The 19650-nt window shown below is 42.7% G+C and overlaps 2 protein-coding genes across 3 annotated transcripts in view; one reads left to right on the top strand and one right to left on the bottom strand.

Moving 5' to 3' along the window:
- Positions 1 to 3512: 3512 nt before the first annotated feature.
- Positions 3513 to 19231, bottom strand: LOC125080431 (uncharacterized). 2 transcript variants are annotated; one of them, XM_047694217.1, is made up of 4 exons: positions 18502 to 19231; positions 17789 to 17941; positions 6360 to 8273; positions 3513 to 3689 (listed from the first exon to the last, which is right to left on the bottom strand). In XM_047694217.1, coding segments are annotated over exons 2-4 (2061 nt in total). In that variant the 5' UTR covers positions 17934 to 17941; positions 18502 to 19231; the 3' UTR covers positions 3513 to 3687. The 2 variants fall into 2 exon arrangements, with proteins under 2 accessions (XP_047550173.1, XP_047550172.1); XM_047694216.1 differs by lacking the exon at positions 3513 to 3689 and having other exon boundaries at positions 6227 to 8273.
- Positions 4911 to 19650, top strand: part of KBTBD2 (kelch repeat and BTB domain containing 2) — a 52528-nt gene continuing 37788 nt past the window's right edge. Inside the window, exons 1-2 of the mRNA XM_047694225.1 lie at positions 4911 to 4984; positions 17798 to 17843. The gene's annotated coding sequence lies outside the window, so the exon portion shown is untranslated. The remainder of the gene's footprint in view (positions 4985 to 17797; positions 17844 to 19650) is intronic.

Raw genomic sequence — 19650 nt, 5'->3', positions numbered from 1 at the left:
TTCTGGGTCCCAGGAACACATTATTCCTACTTTATGCCACTTTACCTGGGGATTCCCCCTCTTTTTTTAATTTTAATTTTTTAAATTGTTTAAATATTTTATTTATTTGATAGTGGGTGTGTGTGCACATGAGTAGGTGAGGGGCAGAGGGCGAGGAAGAAGCAGGCTGAGCAGGGAGCCCCACGTTGGGGCCCATCTTAGGACCCTGGGATCGTGACAGGCAGACGCTTAACGGACTGAGCCACCTAGGCGTCCCGCCCCTCTCTTTAAAGTATAAATGATGCAGGCCAGGTAGACTCTTTCTCCAGCTCTTTTCAGTTAGTGCTTCTAGTCTTGGCCTTAGAAAATTTATCTCAGTAACACAAGATTGGCCCAGATTGGAATGGCCAGGATTTGTCAATACTGAAAATTATAAGGCCAGTAAATTCAGCCATGTCTTACACCTACCCTTGGCATCCTAGCTCAACATGCAGCAGGAAATTCTCCTTGCAGGAATTTTCTTCCTCCTGCAAGAAACCCATTCATCATAAACATACTCAATGACAATACGGGAGAATAATATAGATGATTGTCAAACTTATGGTGCAGCAAAATCACCTGGGGTGGTTGTTAAAATAGATTCCTGTGTCTTAACTCCTAGAATTTTAGAATTTCTGATTACTAGGTCTGGAGTGGACTGGACAATTTGCAGTTGTGACAGATGCCCAAATGATGCTGTCACTGTTGGTCTGAGGGCCAGACTTAGAGAACCACTGCTCTAAATTTTAAACCTCTTCCTGGTTTGTTGTTGTTATTGTTATTGTTGTTTTTAATTTAATTTTTTTCAGTGTAAACTTCTTCCTGAAGCCTTCCTCCACTTCCTGCTTTAATTGAAATCTTGTGGTGCCCCTGGGTGGCTCAGTCCATTAAGTGTCTGCCTCCAGCTCATGTCATGATCTCAGGGTCCTGCGATTGACTCCCGTATTAGTCCCCTGCTCAGCAGGGAGCCTGCTTCTCCCTCTCCACTCATGCTCTCTTTCACTGTCTCAAATGAATAAAATCCTTGAAAGAAAGAGAGAGAAATAGAAAGAAAGAAAGAAGGAAAGATACCTTGCCATCTAGTGCAACCCTTGCAAGTTAATTCCTGTCTCTTCTCTCTCACTCCAGGTTTCTCTGTCTACTGTCTCTGGCCTAGGTTCTATGGTCCTTTATTTCAGTCTGTCATATCCCTTGACCTGTAGTCTTTTTGCCCAATTTACCCAGAAGAACCTCAACCTAACCTCTTTTTCCTCTGCTCCAACTCCCAGACTGCTGAGCCTATCAAGCTGATCAAAGTTCTTCATCCTAAAATCTCTCCTTTCAGACTCAGTACTCTCCAGTCCTATTTAGGAAAGGAAGAGAAGTCACCAGACCTCCTTCTACCAAGGTATCTATCAACCTGTCATTGCAGTTGTGGTAGGCAGAATTATAAAATAGCCTCCAAAATTTTTTGCCCAAATCTGTAGAAATGTTACTATAATGGATTTTACCTCCATGATTAGATTAGAATACACAGTTGACCTTTTCAAAGGGTGCAGGGCTGTATGGTGTGGCCTCTTACCCCAGTTGAGACAACTCTGCAGCTCAGGAGCTCCCAGTGGAACTTTGGCTAAAGACTTTGTTGTTACTGCATCACATCCATACTTCTTCCATATACTTAATCAGGCTTTCTTTGCCCCTTCAGAGATTTTATTCCCTGTAACACTCCCCACTAAATTTTCTGCACACAAATCTTCATGTGAGAGTCTGACCCTAAGGAACTCATTGTGCCAGGAGGTACAGTAACTGCTTGGGAAAATGAAAGGGAATGTGTTGTCACGATGTACCCTTCATTTGGACTTATGCTTCACTTCTCTTTTAGCCTCTAGAATAAAGGTAAGACTTTGGGAAGGATTATAAAGCAGGCACAATGTTCATTGGACCCGTCCTCTTTTTGTGCTTGCTCTTCCATATACCAGCATTACCATCTTCCCCACCTTCTAGGGTCCAACATCTTCCCAGTAGCCAGAGAGCCCCAGTTATGGTCCCATTTAAGTGCCTTCAGTTAGTTCACCCAAAGCACTTGTAACTCATTTTACAGATGTCAAAAAAGCAATCAGATTCAACTTATATTAACACATTAATGAAAACCACACTCTTTAATCTTCTTATGAGCATTTATAAGCAAATGAATTAGATTGTTGGAATTTGAATGAATCAGGATTGTTGGTAGGGAGTTAGAGTAGTGGATGCCTTCCTGGTTCCCAGATAAGCAAGGAAGTTGGATTATATGGACTCAGGTCTTCCTAATTGTTCAGTTACTCCAGCTAATGCATTCCTACCTCAGCTTTCCCATTTTGATTATGTTCTGGGCTTGGAATGATGGAACAGTGACAAGGCCAAAACTGTTCATCCAAATTGACACTAAGCCATTCATTCACAAATATTTGAGTGCATATGATGTGCTAGGCTCTATACGAACTATTCCATGGAGCTACCAGCCCTAAAGAATACATGGTCTCAAGGGTGAAAATGTTGTAACTCTCCTGTCATGTCATGTCATGGGCTATGAAAGTGAAAATGCAGGTGTTATTAAAACACACACAGGAGAGTCCCATACTCCAGCCATGGGTGGGGATAGGCATCACAGATATTTTCCTAGAATATCTACCCAATCTTTTAGGTAGGGGTTAGGAGGGAGATAAGACACAAAAGCTTATCATAAGACCAGCTTTAGAAACCATACTATATTTTGCTTGCCTTTTTGCATCTCAGTGAAAACATGCAATGCTATCACTTTGTACCATCTCCTTAATGCATCTTGAGAATTAACTTTGTTACCACAGGTAGTTAAAATGCAGTTAAAAATATAAAAATAAACAAAAATAGTTAACTCATCACTGGGCAACTCAGAGGCAACACTGAGTGAACCCATCCATAGGTATCAAAATATTATTCATACCATCACCCAGAAAGCCCTTCTAGGAAGCAACTCTAGCCTTTCCACATGTGCCCTGTTCTTACAAATACCCTTAAGGACAGTCTTCACCCACATATAAACATTTTGGCACTTAGTCACAGCCTTAACCTGTACCATTTATTGGGAAAAGACTGGTTCCACAAATTGACCATATAGGTTGTAGCTTCTGAGTGTAAGGAGCTCTTGTTTGCCTTGTTTCTGTGAGTGTACACTGGGAGTAAATAACATATATTACAACTCACCAACGGACATACCAGTCAGTGGAGCTACTATAAGCCTGGTTTCCATTTGTAAAAAATAAATAAGCTGCTGTCTCTATCATCAGGGTAGTTCCTGTTTTGGGATATCCTTCATCTCTTTATTCTGCCCTCAACTCACCATCCTCTTCCCCATTTGAAAGGTCCCTGGAGATAACAAGACAGTAATACACCTGGCAGAAATATTCATGAATAACCCAACTCTACTGGTGGTGTTACCAGTGATGTGGCCATTTGGAGAGGGGAAGAAAATGCTTGAGAATCAAACACACATGCAATTCAATTTATTTGTTGTTTTAGTTCTTTTAATTCCAAAGGCTTTATAATGTCCCATTTTCTTTATGTTGGTATAATTGCTTTCTCAGCTCAAATCAAGGGATAATCCTGTGTTCTAGGCCATCACGATGATGTACTATTTAGCTCTTCTATGTAGCTGGAACACAGCAATTTGTTTCCTATGAAATAAAAGAATAAAAGAGTTCTTTAAATTAGCTGTATAACAAACTCAAGATATACAGAGAGTCATTACTAATATCTTTAGTTTTCATCTTTACGATAAAGTTAAAGGTCTTAACATTTTGCCTGTGCTTGAGTATTTGTCTTTTCTTATGACCACTGTAGCATAGGAATGGCCTTGAAAGAGCCAATAACCATGTGCTGCTCCCTGACACCCTAGGCCTAGGGGTTGAAAGTGTGGCAGGGATACCAAGACTCAGTGTGAAGAGAAGCCCATCATGCCACTAGCCCCTTAAGGGAGACCCTGAACTTTAAGTACCCAGCTCTTCAAGCTCTAAACTGGGGCACTTTGATAAACCACTGGGATAATTTACAAAATCCCATATAACCCACAACAGACTACCATTAACACCCCTGGGAATTAAACGTGGAAAATCAGCATAACAATGACATTCCATGGAACTGAAAGGCTTTGGCTCCAATCTACTTATAAGGAAGGATCTATAGGTCTACAGGTCTGTTACCCAGTCAGAATGCTGCCATTTTTCACTGCCCACAAGCAGTGTTAGTTTTGCAGGGCAGAACACGCACTGAGTAGGAAACCCCAAACAAAGCCCTAAAAGCCAATCATGAGACACACAAATTAGATACAGAATAGATACCAACCTCTGTACCTGCTATTTCCTAAACGTTACAGCATCTGCCTCAAATCTGTTTGAAACTTTGTAAGGTACCTCGGTTTTCCATCTCTCACAGTTACCTGAGGTAAGAAGTGATTCATACATTAAATAATCCAAGTTACTTAAAAAACCAAAGAGGGGGAAAAAACCACACCCTTCTTGAAAAAAAATCTATTGTTCAAGATACTATTCTGTATCATTCTATAGTCCTTGACAGAAAAAAAAAAATCAAAATAATGGACACAACCTAGACAACTCGGCCTGAAAATTACCATCTTAACTGTATAACCAAGAGTAAATTAAAGTTATCTTCTTCACAGGGCTGTGATAGGTTGGAAAAAACTGATTCCTACACACTGAGGGGAAATGACAGCAGAGGCAAATGAGACTTTGAGAAGACTAAAGGTAAGATGGACAGTGTTTTGGTTTAGAAACTAAGACTGGAACTTAATTAAATTTCCCCGGGGGCCCTTATGCATCCCATTTGTCACTTACCTGCTTCATTTCATTTTTGCTCCCGGTATAATCATCCCCCAGACTCTACTTTGGGCCCTTCCCACTCCTTTGAGCCCTCTCCCTAAACATAGGGTGATCCAAACTCAAGCTTCAACCAGGTATGTAGGATCTGCTAGTCCAGTCCTCCCACTGACAACCACACAGTAAAGCAAGACAACTTCCTTTCCCAAGCTTCCTTGTCTATGGATGTTATCATTTTTTCTAGATACAAGTTCAAACCCCAGCCTTTTTTTTTTTTTTTTTTCTATTGACAAGAGATAGAGAGAGAGAGCACAAGCAGGCAGTGCAACAGGCAGAGGGAGAGGGAGAAGCAGGCTTCCTGCTGAGCAGGGAGCCTGATGAGGGGCTTGATCCCAGGACCCTGAGATCATGTCCTGAACCAAAGGCAGAGGCTTAACTGACTGAGCCACCCAGCTGCCCCTCCAGCCTTTTTTTTATTTTCTTAAAAGAATCAGTTTTGTTAATGGATTCTCTGAAATGTTATCTTTTACTCCCATGTGAGTTAGGACCCTTTATATCCAATGTTCAGTTAAGTGTTGGTGGTATAGTGGTAAGCATCGCTGCCTTCCAATGTTCAGTTAAGCTGACTTTATAAAGGGGTTTCAGCCAAATGGACATGCTTCAAATTCCTCCTCCACTATACTGCCAGCTGAAGAGGCCTAGAGCACATTTCTTCTTGTCCCTTCTCTATTCAATTTGCTTTGGGCACCTCCTTACTGCCTACAGGACAAAAATCTCAAAAGGAAAATTTCTACTATTTTAGCCCAGTCTGTTTAGACCCACTTGCCTAACTCGTCACAGGTCTCCCTTCTGGCTGGCTCTTCTCAGCCTCAATCCCTGGAACACACTTGACCTCTCCTGGCTACCCAATCAAGCTCATGCTACTGTCTCCATTCTTACTCCAAACCACAGCCCCCAAATTTGTATCAAAATTCACCACCTCGGGGCCCCTGGGTGGCTCAGTGGGTTGAGCCTCTGCCTTCAGCTCGCGTCATGATCTCTGGATCCTGGGATTGAGCCCCACATCGGGCTCTTTGCTCGGCGGAGAGCCTGCTTCCTTCTCTCTTTCTGCCTGCCTCTCTGCCTACTTGTAATCTCTCTCTGTCAAATAAATAAATAAAATCTTTAAAAAAAAAAAAAATTCACCGCCTCCACATGGACTGCCCTTTCTCGGCAACTCCACCTAGCTCTATGTCCATGACTCTTTTCTCTCTCAACCCTCCTGTCCTTTACCACCACCCAGCTTTCCATCAACTCCTACAGCTCTTTGTTCAAATTACATCACAGTTTCCTAGAATGCAGGACCTCAAACCTGGAATTTCTCCCAATCCTACAAACATGGGCACCTACAGTTGTTTAAGAACATACTTCCAAAATGAAGAAATACTGTTGATCTATGGCTGCCTTTGCATCCAGGACACAGTGTGGAACCACCACAGAAAACCAAATGGAATGAGTCCATTAGTCACTTACATTCCCAGGGCTTGGGTGAGGCTCTCTTGGACTCCAATCCCTGCTGCACAGCCATGGTACGTTCTCCTCGGAACCTGCCATCCTGTCCCATTACTTTGCACACCACAGGAAAGCTCTCGTATTCCCCAAGCTTTAACCTGTACTTTTTTCTGGTGCACCATACAATAAGTTGGGGAGAGAGAGAGCACTCAGCTGGCATCCTGATGATCCTGCCAACCTCGCAATAAATCCTCCCTTTGGAAGACATCACACAGCCCAGTGGACTAACTTCTTCCAAGAGGCATTCTATCTCATACATTTCATCTTCAGCTTCCTCTTCCAAATCATAGTCTTCTGAATCGTTGGGAAGTACAGTGTTCAAGGCACCATTTTTCTTCAATAAATAGACTGTGTTCCCACTTGAGATGTTGCTCAGGGATTTCTGCTTCCTGCCTTTCACAGTTTTTTCAATCTTTGCACACTTTTTGAAGTTCTCATGATCCTCCTCCTCAATCTCATCATTCATGGTCCTTTCTTCTTCATCTGTATTCAGTCTCGCATTCCTGATGGTCCTTCTCCATGATCCCTTAGTTTTGCAATCTGGAGATGACTCTTCATCGTTGGAAGGCATTTGCTCAAAGGATCTCTCCAGCTGTGCATCCTGCCACCAGCTCCTATCACACTGAATCCCTTCATCTACCCGCCTGCTATTCATCTGGGCCAACCAGGCAGAGCTAGACACATACTTTGAGCAGCTGTTCCACTCTACCACCTCTTCCAGTTCTCCATTTCTGCATTCTTCTGTTGTCTTTCTGCTCTCTGGTGAGGACTCAGGAGATTTCTCGTGCTCTGCATCCTGCCACTGGCTCACATCATACTGAATGCCTTCATCGACATGGCTGAACTGGGTGAGGGAGGTAGGGGGGAAGACATAATTCTCAGGGTAGCTATTGCTCTCTACAACTTCACCTTTGCCCACTTTCACAGGGAAGCCACGGCCCCCACTACTGTTGTCTAGCATACTTTCCCCAAAGTGAATGGGACTCCGGATTTTGGACTCTAGGCTCAGGTCCTCAATGGCTTTATTGCTGGAGCAGACTGGCCTTTCCTGCTGGAGCATATCGCCATCTCCAGAAGACTGGCACAGATTGGAATTCAGAGTATCCTGGATTTCATCTCTGTCTTTTGCTTCATCTAGAGAGGACAGAAATTGGAGAACAGCTGCATAGCCTTTTTCTTTACCCAAGTTCATGTCCATGATGGATCCTGACGTTACCACCTCATCATGTCTTACACCATGACACAGAGTGCTTTCTTCATCTTCACACATAATGCCATCTGCACCCTCGTGACAGTTATGAAGCACAGTTCTACTCTCCCGAGAACTCTGTGAAATCCTACCGTGCTGCACCATGATGTCTGGCATGGCTTTAGCATAAGCCAGGTCATACAAATGGATAGTTTCCTTCAAAGACTTCCAGAACTGTGTTACAGGGGATCCTTTGCATTGTTCTAGCCCCATTTTCCCTTTCTCAGACGCATAGTTTACTTGAGGTGATGCTCTGTATACAGTGTTAGGAGAAGGGCTCTCACCATGTAGCTGCTGCTTCTGGGCAACAGAAGACAAAACCCCATCTGTTGCTTGAGGAATGTTTTCAATTTCTGTGTCACTATTAGAAGCTGGGACACTGGTCACATCACCTTCTGAGTGGGTGTCTTGTTTCTGAGTCTTGTTTTCAGCCTGATGAGGTTCAGTCTGAGTCTCTTTTGTCTTCTTTTTCTTTCCATAGCCACTACACTGCCAGAACTGTGCTGTGTTACAAAACATGGGTCCTCGGTTAAGGGCAGTGGGCAATGGGGACTGAGGGATGAGGAAGCCAGGAGACTCACTGAGTATCACTGAATATGGGAAATACAGACTTCCATTTCTGAAACCTAGGAAGAGAACACAGTAGTTAGCCACTTGGTCTCCTGCAGCCAGTCACAAGATTCAGCCAGGACTCAGCCAGCTGACCACACCAGTTGGTCAAATACAGTGTTTCAACGCCAGCTGGTAGCTACTGGCCCCCACTTCTCCCTGAATATCCTCAGGATTCGACAAGGGAAAGGACAGTGACCAGAACCGTGGGGCCTCCAGAACCTTCCTTCACCATGAAAGCAGGCATCTGTTCTGATGGGTCGGTCACCAGGCCATCAAATAGTCAGGGTATTATGAATCACCCCTACTTAGTAGTGACTCTTTTTCAGAGAGACCTAGCACCCAGTAAGGGTAATTTAGGATTGTTGTGGCTGGGGAAAGAATAATTATGTCAGCCCGTATAGAGCAAAGAAGAACAAAAGTTCTTTGTATGTACAGGCCTTTCTAAACCTTTTTATTCAGCACTACTCATTCACAGACCCATCTTCCCCTGTTTTCCAGTCTTCAGAAGTAAAGAGGGCAATGGTGCCAATAATGCCAGACACATTTCTGTCATACAAATTCATGTCAGGAATGGCATTTGATTTTGCAAGACAGATATATATAAGTGACAAATGAAGTTAAGATAAAACTTGTACTTAGTATATAAAAGCAATAATTATATTCAGATCAGTGTTCATCAGGTAATTTACTCAATATTAAGGTTGATCTGGGGCGCCTGGATGGCTCAGTGGGTTGGGCCTCTGCCTTCGGCTCGGATCATGATCTCAGGGTTCTGGGATCGAGCCCCGCATTGGGCTCTCTGCTCAGCAGGGAGCCTGCTTCCTCCTCTCTCTCTGCCTGCCTGTCTGCCTACTTGTGATGTCTATCTGTCAAATAAATAAATAAAATCTTTAAAAAAAATATTAAGGTTGATCTAATGAACTCAATTTTATGGTTTAAGGCTGCATCAAAATGCTTCTTGATCCTGGCCTAATCTACTTATACATAAAAGTATATGGATTTCTTTCTTTATCGAAAGGAAGTAGATGAGTCTCAGCTTGACTTCGACATGGCCTACAGAGGTTAGAAGCCAACAGAATGAGGTTCATGAGTCAGAGAACTTCCTACCATACATGTTGTACTATATCATACAATGGACCAAAATACCTTAATGCAGGTCCCTGCCACTAGCATCTCTCCCAGGATCCTATTCAGCTACCCACTGCATAAACATAGGTGTTAGAGTTGTTACTTTGTCCCTCACTAATCAGCAAAATCTATGGCTACTCTTTGTAATACCTTCCCTCTTCTGCTACCATGACCAGGACTTTAAGTCATCTCCATGTTTTTACTTCAGTAACTACTACTAGGAACTTCCTTTACCCATCTCCCTGACATTCACAGATCTGTAATCCAAACTAGCTCCAAAATTACCTATATTTCTATCTTTTCTTTCCTTCCTCTATTTTTTTTTTTTTTTTGAAGTAATATCTATACCCAGTGTGGGGCTCAAACTCATAACCCCGAGATCAAAAGTCAGATCCTCTCCCAACTGAGCCAGCCAGGTACTCCCAGAATTATCTTTCTGACTCGGGTATGACCCCTCATTTGAGAGACAATATTTGAAGTAATTTGAAGTATTGTCACTGCTAGTCGGGAAATGAGGAACAATGACCTTAGGATGCCATAAAAGCCCTCATTATCTGATTTGTGAATCTATCATCTCATTCTTCCACTAAGCCTATATGCTCTAGCCATATGTGGGTTTCCCCCCAGGCTCTTCACTTTTCAGAGAACTCTTCCTTTCCTACTTCTTCCACTGCTACTAAAACCTTTTGTTTTTTTTTTAAATGGAAATCTTGCCATTAGTGACAATAGATGGACCTTGAGGGCATTTTCCTAAGAGAAATTGGAGAGAAAGACAAATGCCACATCATCTCACTTCTATGTACAATCCAGAGAAGATGAACTCAGAAACAGAATAGTGGTTACCAGACGCTGGGTGGTTGGGTTAATGGGGAAATGCTGGCCAATGGCAAAAGAAAACTAATTCATCTTGTTATACAAAGGAGGGTACTGAGGCAGCAAAGAGAATTTAATATTGATTCAAAATCAGCCTATTTGTAAAAGCATGAATTTGGCCCTCTATTTCAATTATACAACTATGTGTACTGCATGCCTAATTAATGTTAAAAGCTGGTAGATGGGGCACTTGGGTGGCTCTGCCTTTGGCTCAAGTCATGATCCCAGGGTCCTGGGATCGAACCCCACATCAGGCTCCCTGCTCAGTGGGAAGCCTGCTTCTCCCTCTCCCACTCCTCCTGCTTGTGTTCCCTCTCTTGCCGTGTCTCTCTCTGTCAAATAAATAATAAAGTCTTTAAAAAAAAAAAAAAGCTTGTATAATTTCTGGTTGTACATAAGAATATGTAAGAAGTTTGGAAGTCACTTACTCTGAACAAAGTAAAAAGCTCAACTGAAAAATCAAGAATTCTTCCCAAATTCTACACAGCAGTAGGTTACAGAGCAAAGTGCTATCCCCAATGTTGGAGAGATATGTGAATGTAGACAAGCACAACTTACAGGCGCACAAACCCAAGAGGTAAAAATTCCATGGGAACTAGTAGTAGGATAGGGAAACCTGAACTGTTACCGACAAATTAAAGGCTCAGAATAAACAAATCAGAGAGTTAAAAAACTTCAAGGAGACCCATTCATAATGAACCCTTGCCCTCTCCCTTGTTTTGAGTTTTATCTGCAGTAGCTCAACCAGTTTCTTACAGTAAATCTAGAAAAGAAATCCCACAGGAAGAGTGGGGAAGAGAAACAATGGTGACATATACAAGGAAAACTCTATTCCTACCAACACTGGACCTCAGGACAAGCTAGTTAACCAGAGCCTAATTGATAAGGGGGTAGGCAAATACTTATCTCAAACCCACCCTAACAACCCTTCCCTATCCAATGGGAGGAGGAAGATGAAGAACATGTATAGTTCAAAGTTCAAAGGCACCATCTCACTAAAAGACCGAGACCTAAAACTACAGTAACTTCAGTAACCATAGGACTATGATTCCTGTCCCACCTCCCCAACTTAACATGTTACTAAAGGCCTATTTAAAGCAGTACTTTTTATCCAGCACAGAATGCCTGGCAATCAAGAAAACATTACAAGATATACTAAAAGCCAAAACCTGTGTAGTCTGCGAAAAAATTCACTTTCAACATAAAGACAAGGATGAAAAGTAAATGCATGGAGAAAGATGTTCTGTGCTAATAGTAAACAAAAAATGGCAGATGCAGTGGGTAAAAAAAATCACTAAGGACAATTGATCTAAACAGCACCTTTAACCAACTGGAAATAACGGACATCCACAGACTACTTCATCAAGCAAAATACACATCTCATACCCATATGGAACATGCACCAAGACAGTCCATACCATGGGCCAGAAAACACACAAATTAAAAAGTACATTAATCATATAGTATCTGCTCTTAGCCTACAACTGAGTATAGAAAACAAAGATAGCTGTAAAATCCCCAAAATACTTTGAGATTAAATGCATTACTAAATAACACTGAATCAATGAAGACACAAATGACTAATATCAGAAATGAAAGAGGGTACATCACTACAGATCCCACAGACAGTAAAAAAAGATAGAAAGAATACTATGAACTCTATTGTCACAACTTTCCAAACCTATAAAAAATGGGCCAATTCCTTGAAAGATAAAGTTGGACAGACTCAGACCAGTAGAAATGGATATCTGCACAGATTTTTATATTTTAAAGAAATGAACCACTTAACTGATAACCATCCAGAACAGAAAGCACCAGGCCCAGAAGGGCTCACTGATGAAGTCTACCAAACACTTAAATTACAAATAGAATAATGTAGGATAGAATAGAGACCCTACACACAGACCCATATAAATATAATCAACCAATACTTGACAAAGGAGCAAAGACAATACAATGGACCAAAGACAGTTTTTTCAACAAATCATCCTGGAACTGGACATATACGTGCAAATGCAACCCTAGACACATACCTTACAACAAACATCCTTCACAAAAATTAACTCAGAATGGACCACAGACCTCCATGTAAAACATAGAAACTGTAAGAACAAGAAAATAACACAAGAGAAAACCTAGATGTCCTTGGGTATGGTGATGACTTAGACAAAATACCAGTGGCATACATGATCCATGCAAGAAAGAACTTGATAAGCTGACCTTCATTAAAATTAAAAACTCTTCAAAAGATACTGGTACTGTCAACTGAATGAAAAGTCACAGACTGGGAGAAAATATTTATAAATACATGCCTGATAAAGGACTATTACCCAAAATATACAAAAAATCCTTAAAACATTAAGAAAATAACCTGATTTTAAAAGAGGCTATAGACCTTAACAGATATCTCATCAAAGAAAATAGACAGGGGTGCCTGGGTGGCTCAGTGGGTTAAAGCCTCTGCCTTTAATCCCAGGGTCCTAGGATCGAACCCCACATCGGCCTCTCTGCTCAGCGGGGAGCCTCCTTCCTCCTCTCTCTCTGCCTGCCTCTCCACCTACTTGTGATCTCTGTTGATCAAATAAATAAATAAAAATCTTAAAAAAAAAAAGAAGAAGAAAATAAACGTTGCCAAATAAACATGAAAACATGCTCCACATCATATGTCATCAGGGAAATGCAAATTAGAGCAATGAGATACTGTACAAGTACTAGAATGGCTGAAGTTTTAAATACTGATAATACCCAGTACTGATGAGTATGTGCAGCAACAGGAACTCTGATTGCTAGTGGAAATGCAAGATGGTACAGATGCAAATGCTATAAAATAGTGTGAAAGGAAGAAAGTTTGGCAATTTCTTACAAAACTAAACATATTCCAAAACTTGGGGAAAACCAAGATATCCTTCAGTAGATAAATGGATGTATAAATGTCATAATTCAGACAATGCAATATGATTCAGCAGTAAAAACAAATGAGTTATCAAGTAACAAAAAGATAGAAGGAAACTTAAAATGTGTATTACTGTGTAGAAAAAGCCAATATGAAAAAACTTCATACTATATGATTCCAATGATACAACTTTCTGGAATAGGCAATGCTATGGCGCCAGTAAAAAGATAAGTGGTTGCCAGGGGTTAGGAAGAATGGAGGCATGAATAGGCAAAGAATTTTTAGAGCAGTGAAACTATTCAATACAGTATCATAGTGGTGGCTATCTTTCATGATGTATTTATCCAAAACCACAGAACATGCAGCTCTAAGAGCACACCCTAACATAAACTGAGGGTGAAATGTGCCATTTTAGGTTCACTGATTATAACAAATATCACGTTGGTGAGGGATGTTGATAATGGGAGAGGTTATGCACAATGGAGGGCATATGGGAAATCTTTCTGCCTTCTGCTCCACTTTGCTGTGCACCAAAAGTTGCTCTAAAAAATGAAGCCTACTAGGGGGACTGGGTGGCTCAGTTGGTTAAGTATCTGCCTTCAGCTCAGGTTGTGATCCCGGGGTCCTAGAATTGACCCCCGCACTGGGCTCCCTGCTTGGTGGGGAGCCTGCTTCTCCTTCTCCCGCTCCCCCTGCTCGTGCTCGCTCGCTCACTCTCTCTCTGTCAAGTAAATAAATGAAACCTTAAAAAAAAAAAATGAAGCTATTGAAAGAGAAAACCAAAGTTGGCGGCATCACAATTCCAGACTTCAAGCTCTATTACAAAGCTGTCATCATCAAGACAGTATGGTACGGACACAAAAACAGACACATAGATCAATGGAACAGAATAGAGAGCCCAGAAATGGACCCTCAACTCTATGGTCAACTAATCTTCGACAAAGCAGGAAAGAATGTCCGATGGGAAAAAATACAGCCTCTTCAACAAATGGTGTTGGGAAAATTGGACAGACACATGCAGAAGAATGAAACTGGATCATTTCCTCGCACCACACACAAAAATAGACTCGAAATGGATGAAAGAGCTCAAAGTGAGACAGGAATCCATCAGAATCCTTGAGGAGACCACAGGCAGTAAGCTCTTTGACCTCAGCTATAGCAACTTCTTCCTAAAAATATCACCAGAGGCAAGGGAAGCAAGGGCAAAAATGAACTATTGGGACTTCATCAAGATCGAAATCTTTTGCTCAGCAAAGGAAATAGTCGGGGCACCCACGTGGCTCAGTGGGTTAAAGCCTTTGTCTTTGGCTCCGGTCATGATCCCAGGGTTTTGGGATAGAGCCCTGCATCGGCCTCTCTGCTCAGCGGGGAGCCTGCTTCCTCCCTCTCTCTCTGCCTGCCTCTCTGCCTACTTGTGATCTCTGTCTGTCAAATAAATAAGTAAAATCTTTCACACACAAAAAAAAGAGTATGGAGGTTCCTCAAAAATTGAAAATAGTGGTACCCTACGACCCAGCAATTGCACTACTGGGTATTTACCCTAAAGATACAAATGTAATGATCCGAAGAGATACATTCACCTCAATATTTATAGCAGCAATGTCCACAATAGCCAAACTATGGAAAGAGCCTAGATGTCCATCAACAGATGAATGGATAAAGAAGGTCTGGTGTGTGTGTGTGTGTGTGTGTGTCACACACACACAAACAATGGAATACTTTGCAGTCATCAAAGACCTGAAATTTCGCCATTAGCAACAATGTGGATGGAACTAGAGGGTATTATGCTAACCGAAATAAGTCAATCACAGAAAGACAATTATCATATGATCTCTCTGATAGGAATTTGAGAGGCAGGGCGGGTCGTAGGGGAAAGGCAGGGAAAAAAATGAAACAAGATGGGACAGGGAGGGAGACAGACCATAAGAGACTCTTAATCTCGGGAAACAAATGGAGGGTTGCTGGAGGGAGGAGGATGGGAAGGATAGGGTGGCTGGGTGAGGGGCATTGGGGAGGGTATGTGCTATGGTGAGTGCTGTGAATTGTGTAAGACTGATGATTCACAGACCTGTACCCCTGAAACATCATACATTATATGTCAATATAATAGGTCAATAAAAAAAATTTAAAAAAAATAAAGCCTACTAAATACAGGTACAGATCCTTGAATATGCATAGAATATATCCAGAAAGATACCCAAATCACTGGCAATATTTTCTGACTCAGGGAGGATACTGGGAGACTGGGAAAAGGGATTAGGGGGTAAAGACTTCATTCCTTGTTTATATACTATTTTAATTCTTAGCCCATGCATTTGGTTAGTTTTTCAATAAAAAAAATGATTTAAGCCAGTTTCAAGTGAAGAGATGTTCTGTTACTCATAGAATAGTTACACCTCTCATTCTGAATAATTTCTAGTCAGAATGACTAGGTACAAAATAAACCACAATAATCCCTGCCCTTTAGGTTAGTACATCCAGAATGCTTTTGAGTCCACTTGTTCAACTGAACTCATGTTATATTCCCTCAAGGAATATCTTTACAACCTTGGCTATGATAGACATGCTGTTTAATATACAATTTCATCAAGCTATTTAACAAATTCTAATATATTCCTCTCATTTCCTACTTAACTCTATCCAAAAATGATGTAAATTATCTTCAATCAACATCTTTCTGTACTGGCATCCATTCTTCTCTTGGCAATAGGTCCTTCAAGCTCCTTTGAAAAAGGAGAGACCTTCTCTGTCCAAATGGAATCTGACAGGCTCATTCCACCTTCAACATGGGGCATATAACCTAGACTAATCAAGGAGACTAGTTCATCTTCTGGGTGGTAAGTAGAACAAGGATAACATGTGGCAAAGCCAAACCACCCAGGAGTCAGCTTTGGAACTCTTTTAGAAACTACTGGAAGGGAAGGCTCTTCTCTGGGATCCTTAGCCAGAAAATCATTACAGGCCCACAAATTCTGTAACTATCTTTGTCACTTTGAAATGGCTGAGAATGAGAACAATACAGAGAAAGTCAAAACCTAGGAAAAATAAAATTAGAAATAAAGGAATATAGATTCTAATATGGATTACGTCCTTAGAGTCCCTATTTAGCTAGCCTGAGTGGCTTCTTTCTTGGAATTCATGGTTGCACAAAACAGTAAGTCATATGAACTTTTTTATCCCCACTAAAATATTTGAGTTAGGTTGCAATTAAAACAAACAAGCAAACAAACAATACAGATGGGATTCCTACTCCCAGTACTTATCACTCTAATTCTCCTAAACCACCACTCTCAGGACAAATATTGTAAACGTTAAGGTGAATTGCATGAAAAAAAAGTGCACAAGTATAGAATATCAGCCTTTTTTTAAAATTTTTTATTTATTTATTTGACAGAGAGAGATCACAGTAGACAGAGAGGCAGGCAGAGAGAGAGAGAGAGAGGGAAGCAGGCTCCCCGCTGAGCAGACAGCCCCATGCGGGACTCGATCCCAGGACCCCGAGATCATGACCCGAGCCGAAGGCAGCAGCTTAACCCACTGAGCCACCCAGGCGCCCAGAATATCAGCCTTTTAATTAAAGTTCAAGATACAATATGCATTTCTTTCTCTCAGGAATTTTCCACCCATGACCTCAAGAATCTTCCTCAGACAATTCCTTCATCTGAACTATTCCAAAATCACATTTCAACATCCGTATTAATTAGGGATCACCAGAGAAAGCTAATGGAATGTTTATATATAAAAATTTCTTTAAGAACTAGACCATGTGGAGGTACAAGTTCAAAATATGTCAGGTAGGCAGTCTTGTTGGAGACACAATGAGGAGCTGAAGTCCATAGGTCATATGCTGGCAAAATTCCTTATTCCTCAGACTACAATTTTAAAATGGTTTCCACTAGGAGCTCCTTGGGCTGAAGATCCTACTACTTAGGTGGGATCAGTGATTGATGGACTAAAAATCTGTCCTTATCACACCTAGTTTTCTCCTTGGAAAACAGTTGCATACAATATACAACATGCTTTATCTACAGCAGAAAGAATAGATTTAACATTATCTTTGCCACTGGAGGCATGAGAAGGGAGAATCACTCCATGGATCCTTCTGCCCTGCTTAAACCCCCCTCCCACCCCATAATGCATGAAATCCTGGATTTCTACCTCCCAAACATTTAAACCTCATCGTTCTTCTCCCAAAGTACTTTTTTTTTTTTACCTCACCAGGACAGCTTTAAGAATCTTTAGGCCTTGTTGAAAAAAATTATAGGGACTAGGAGCTCTAAGGTGCCTCTGTAAGACTGGTCTCATATTAATAGATTTTTGGTTTGACTCCTGTGTAACTCTGGGCAAGTCCGGGCCTCTTAGCCTCTGTTCCCCGATTTGTAAAACATAGCTTATGGGGCTGTTGAGGTCAAATGAGAGAACCTACTTCCAGTATTTGGCAGAATTGGCATATTGGTAGAATTCAAATTTTATCTATTAATGTGAACTTCAAACACTGCCCCTGTGTGCTACCATAATATCTGTGACAGGACAGGGTGAGGGAAGGGAAGTCATGGATTTTAAGGTATTAGAAACCCTCAGGCATTGCTTGAGGGGGAGGGTCCCTAACCCCACTGAACTTCTTGAATTTCTTACCTGCTCCAGGAACACAGAACGGATTATAGCTGGGATTCTGGTACCAAGGACTCGGGTAAGTCTGCTGGCCCACGGCGTGCACATAAAAAAACGGTCTGGCGTTACCGCCCTCAAAATGTGCATTGTTTTCTGAAGAGGGGTTCATTTTCTAGGCTGAAAAACAGGTGTTCATATTTAGGAAAAGGCAGTGGCACTCAGCACTGTATACTGCTGTGAAGGGAGAAATCATCCTAGTTCCCTTTCAGAACCCCAAGCCTGGGTGGCAGGGTCCTCACCGTCTCTTCCCACCCACCTGGGATCGGGGACACAGGGCTGCACTGCACTGAGGACCTGAGCAGTGCTGCCCATGGGCAGGAACGCATCTTGCCAAAGCATCTCAGCTCCCAGAGCAGCAGCAACACAAAAATTAGACTGAGACCTGGGAGGCCAAGAGGGAAACTGTGCAGCGCCTGGAGCGCCAGGGGCACCCCAGGAGCTCCACCCGGGGCAGTGGCTTGGACCCGGCCTGCAAGCACTGGTCTTCAGCCTCACCGCCAGCGTGCCTACCCCACACCACCTCCTCCCCAGTCTGGAGGACCCCATATCCTGAGCCCAGTGTCTCCTTACCCACGGCTCTCCCCTACCCCCTACTCCGCCCAGCCCCGGTCCCACAATCCAGTCTATTCGCTCCCTCGTGACCCGCAGCCCCGCACACCCATCTGCTCCAAACCTACCTCCGTGACCTGCAGAATCTCTGGCACCTGGGGCCCTGGCTCCCGCCCTTACATACCCTGGTTGGCACGTGCTGCCTGTTGCGCAGGCGCAGCTCTAGCGCAGATGTCCCGCGCATGCGCTCTGGGCGAGGCCCGCCCCCAGGCTGCCCTGACTGAAGGCACCTGAAGAAACTCGCGTGGAGCTTTCTGCACCAGGCGAGCTCCAGTGCGTGCACGCCCAAGTGTCGGTGCCTCCAGAGGACGGATCAGTCCCTGTCTCCCTCGCTCTCCCAGACTGTCCCTTCCATTTGAGTGTGTTCAGTTAGGACAGCTTGGGACACCTCCTCAGAGCTCCTGGTGTCCCTTGGGCCTAACGCCTCAGACACAGGAAAAGGAGCTGACCAAGGAGAAGGAGAGGGGAAGGAGGAAGCCAGACTGGTCGGTGCAGGCGATTCACAAAGGAGGGGCGCTCCAGTAAAAACCAGGGGAGCAGAGACTCTGGCAGTTAAGGCGCCATTGGTTGGGAGAGTGAGGGACAGGGGACCTGGAGAAGTCGTCTGTGAGCTGGTAGGTGGGCAGGTTGAGGGAGAAGCTGGCACACACGGACTCCACTTTTTTTGCACGTGGGAGAAAGGAAAGTCTTCTAGGAGAGTAGTTACCGGGAGTCATGGGGTTGGAAGGACGATTGTGAATTTTTTGTTTGTTAAAAGTAGAGATTTCGGTATCTTTATGGCCAGAATGGACAGACGGGGAGATGTTCCCTATAGTGGAGAGAGAGGGGATGTTAGGAAGCACAAGGCAAGGTTAGCTAAGCCTGGTAAGTTACTGAGATAAGAGGGAAATGAAGTCCCGAAGGCAGGGATTCAGTGCTTTAGCATCTGATGACCTTGATTTTTTTCAGTGGAGGGCCGGAATAAGACTTGCAGGGAGCCCTGAAAATTTGGGATGGCTATTTGTATTACTAGATAAAAATTGTGTATGAGCAGAAATAGTAGTGCCTAAAACTGGATAAAAGTTTTTCTTTCACATGGAGAAGTCTGAATATATGTCATCCATCCAGCGCTGGTCTGGAAGCTCATTGCTGTCACAAAGAACCCGATCTCCTTTCTTTCTGCTCTGCCATGCTTAGCAATGGTTTCCATCTTCAAATTGGCAAGTGTTTCAAGATGC

This window comes from Lutra lutra, chromosome 11 (assembly GCF_902655055.1).
Source record: "Lutra lutra chromosome 11, mLutLut1.2, whole genome shotgun sequence".
Taxonomy (NCBI): Eukaryota; Metazoa; Chordata; class Mammalia; order Carnivora; family Mustelidae; genus Lutra; species Lutra lutra.
Note: the sequence above shows the minus strand (reverse complement) of the source record. Positions and strands in the feature narration are given on the sequence as shown.

Excerpts from the sequence above, each read along its gene's own strand:
- LOC125080431 (XM_047694216.1), bottom strand. The coding sequence starts at position 17,933 with ATGAACCCCTCTTCAGAAAACAATGCACATTTTGAGGGCGGTAACGCC. Across the intron at positions 8,274-17,788 it reads GTTCTGTGTTCCTGGAGCAG|GTTTCAGAAATGGAAGTCTG; the intron begins GTAAGAAATTCA and ends TTCTCTTCCTAG.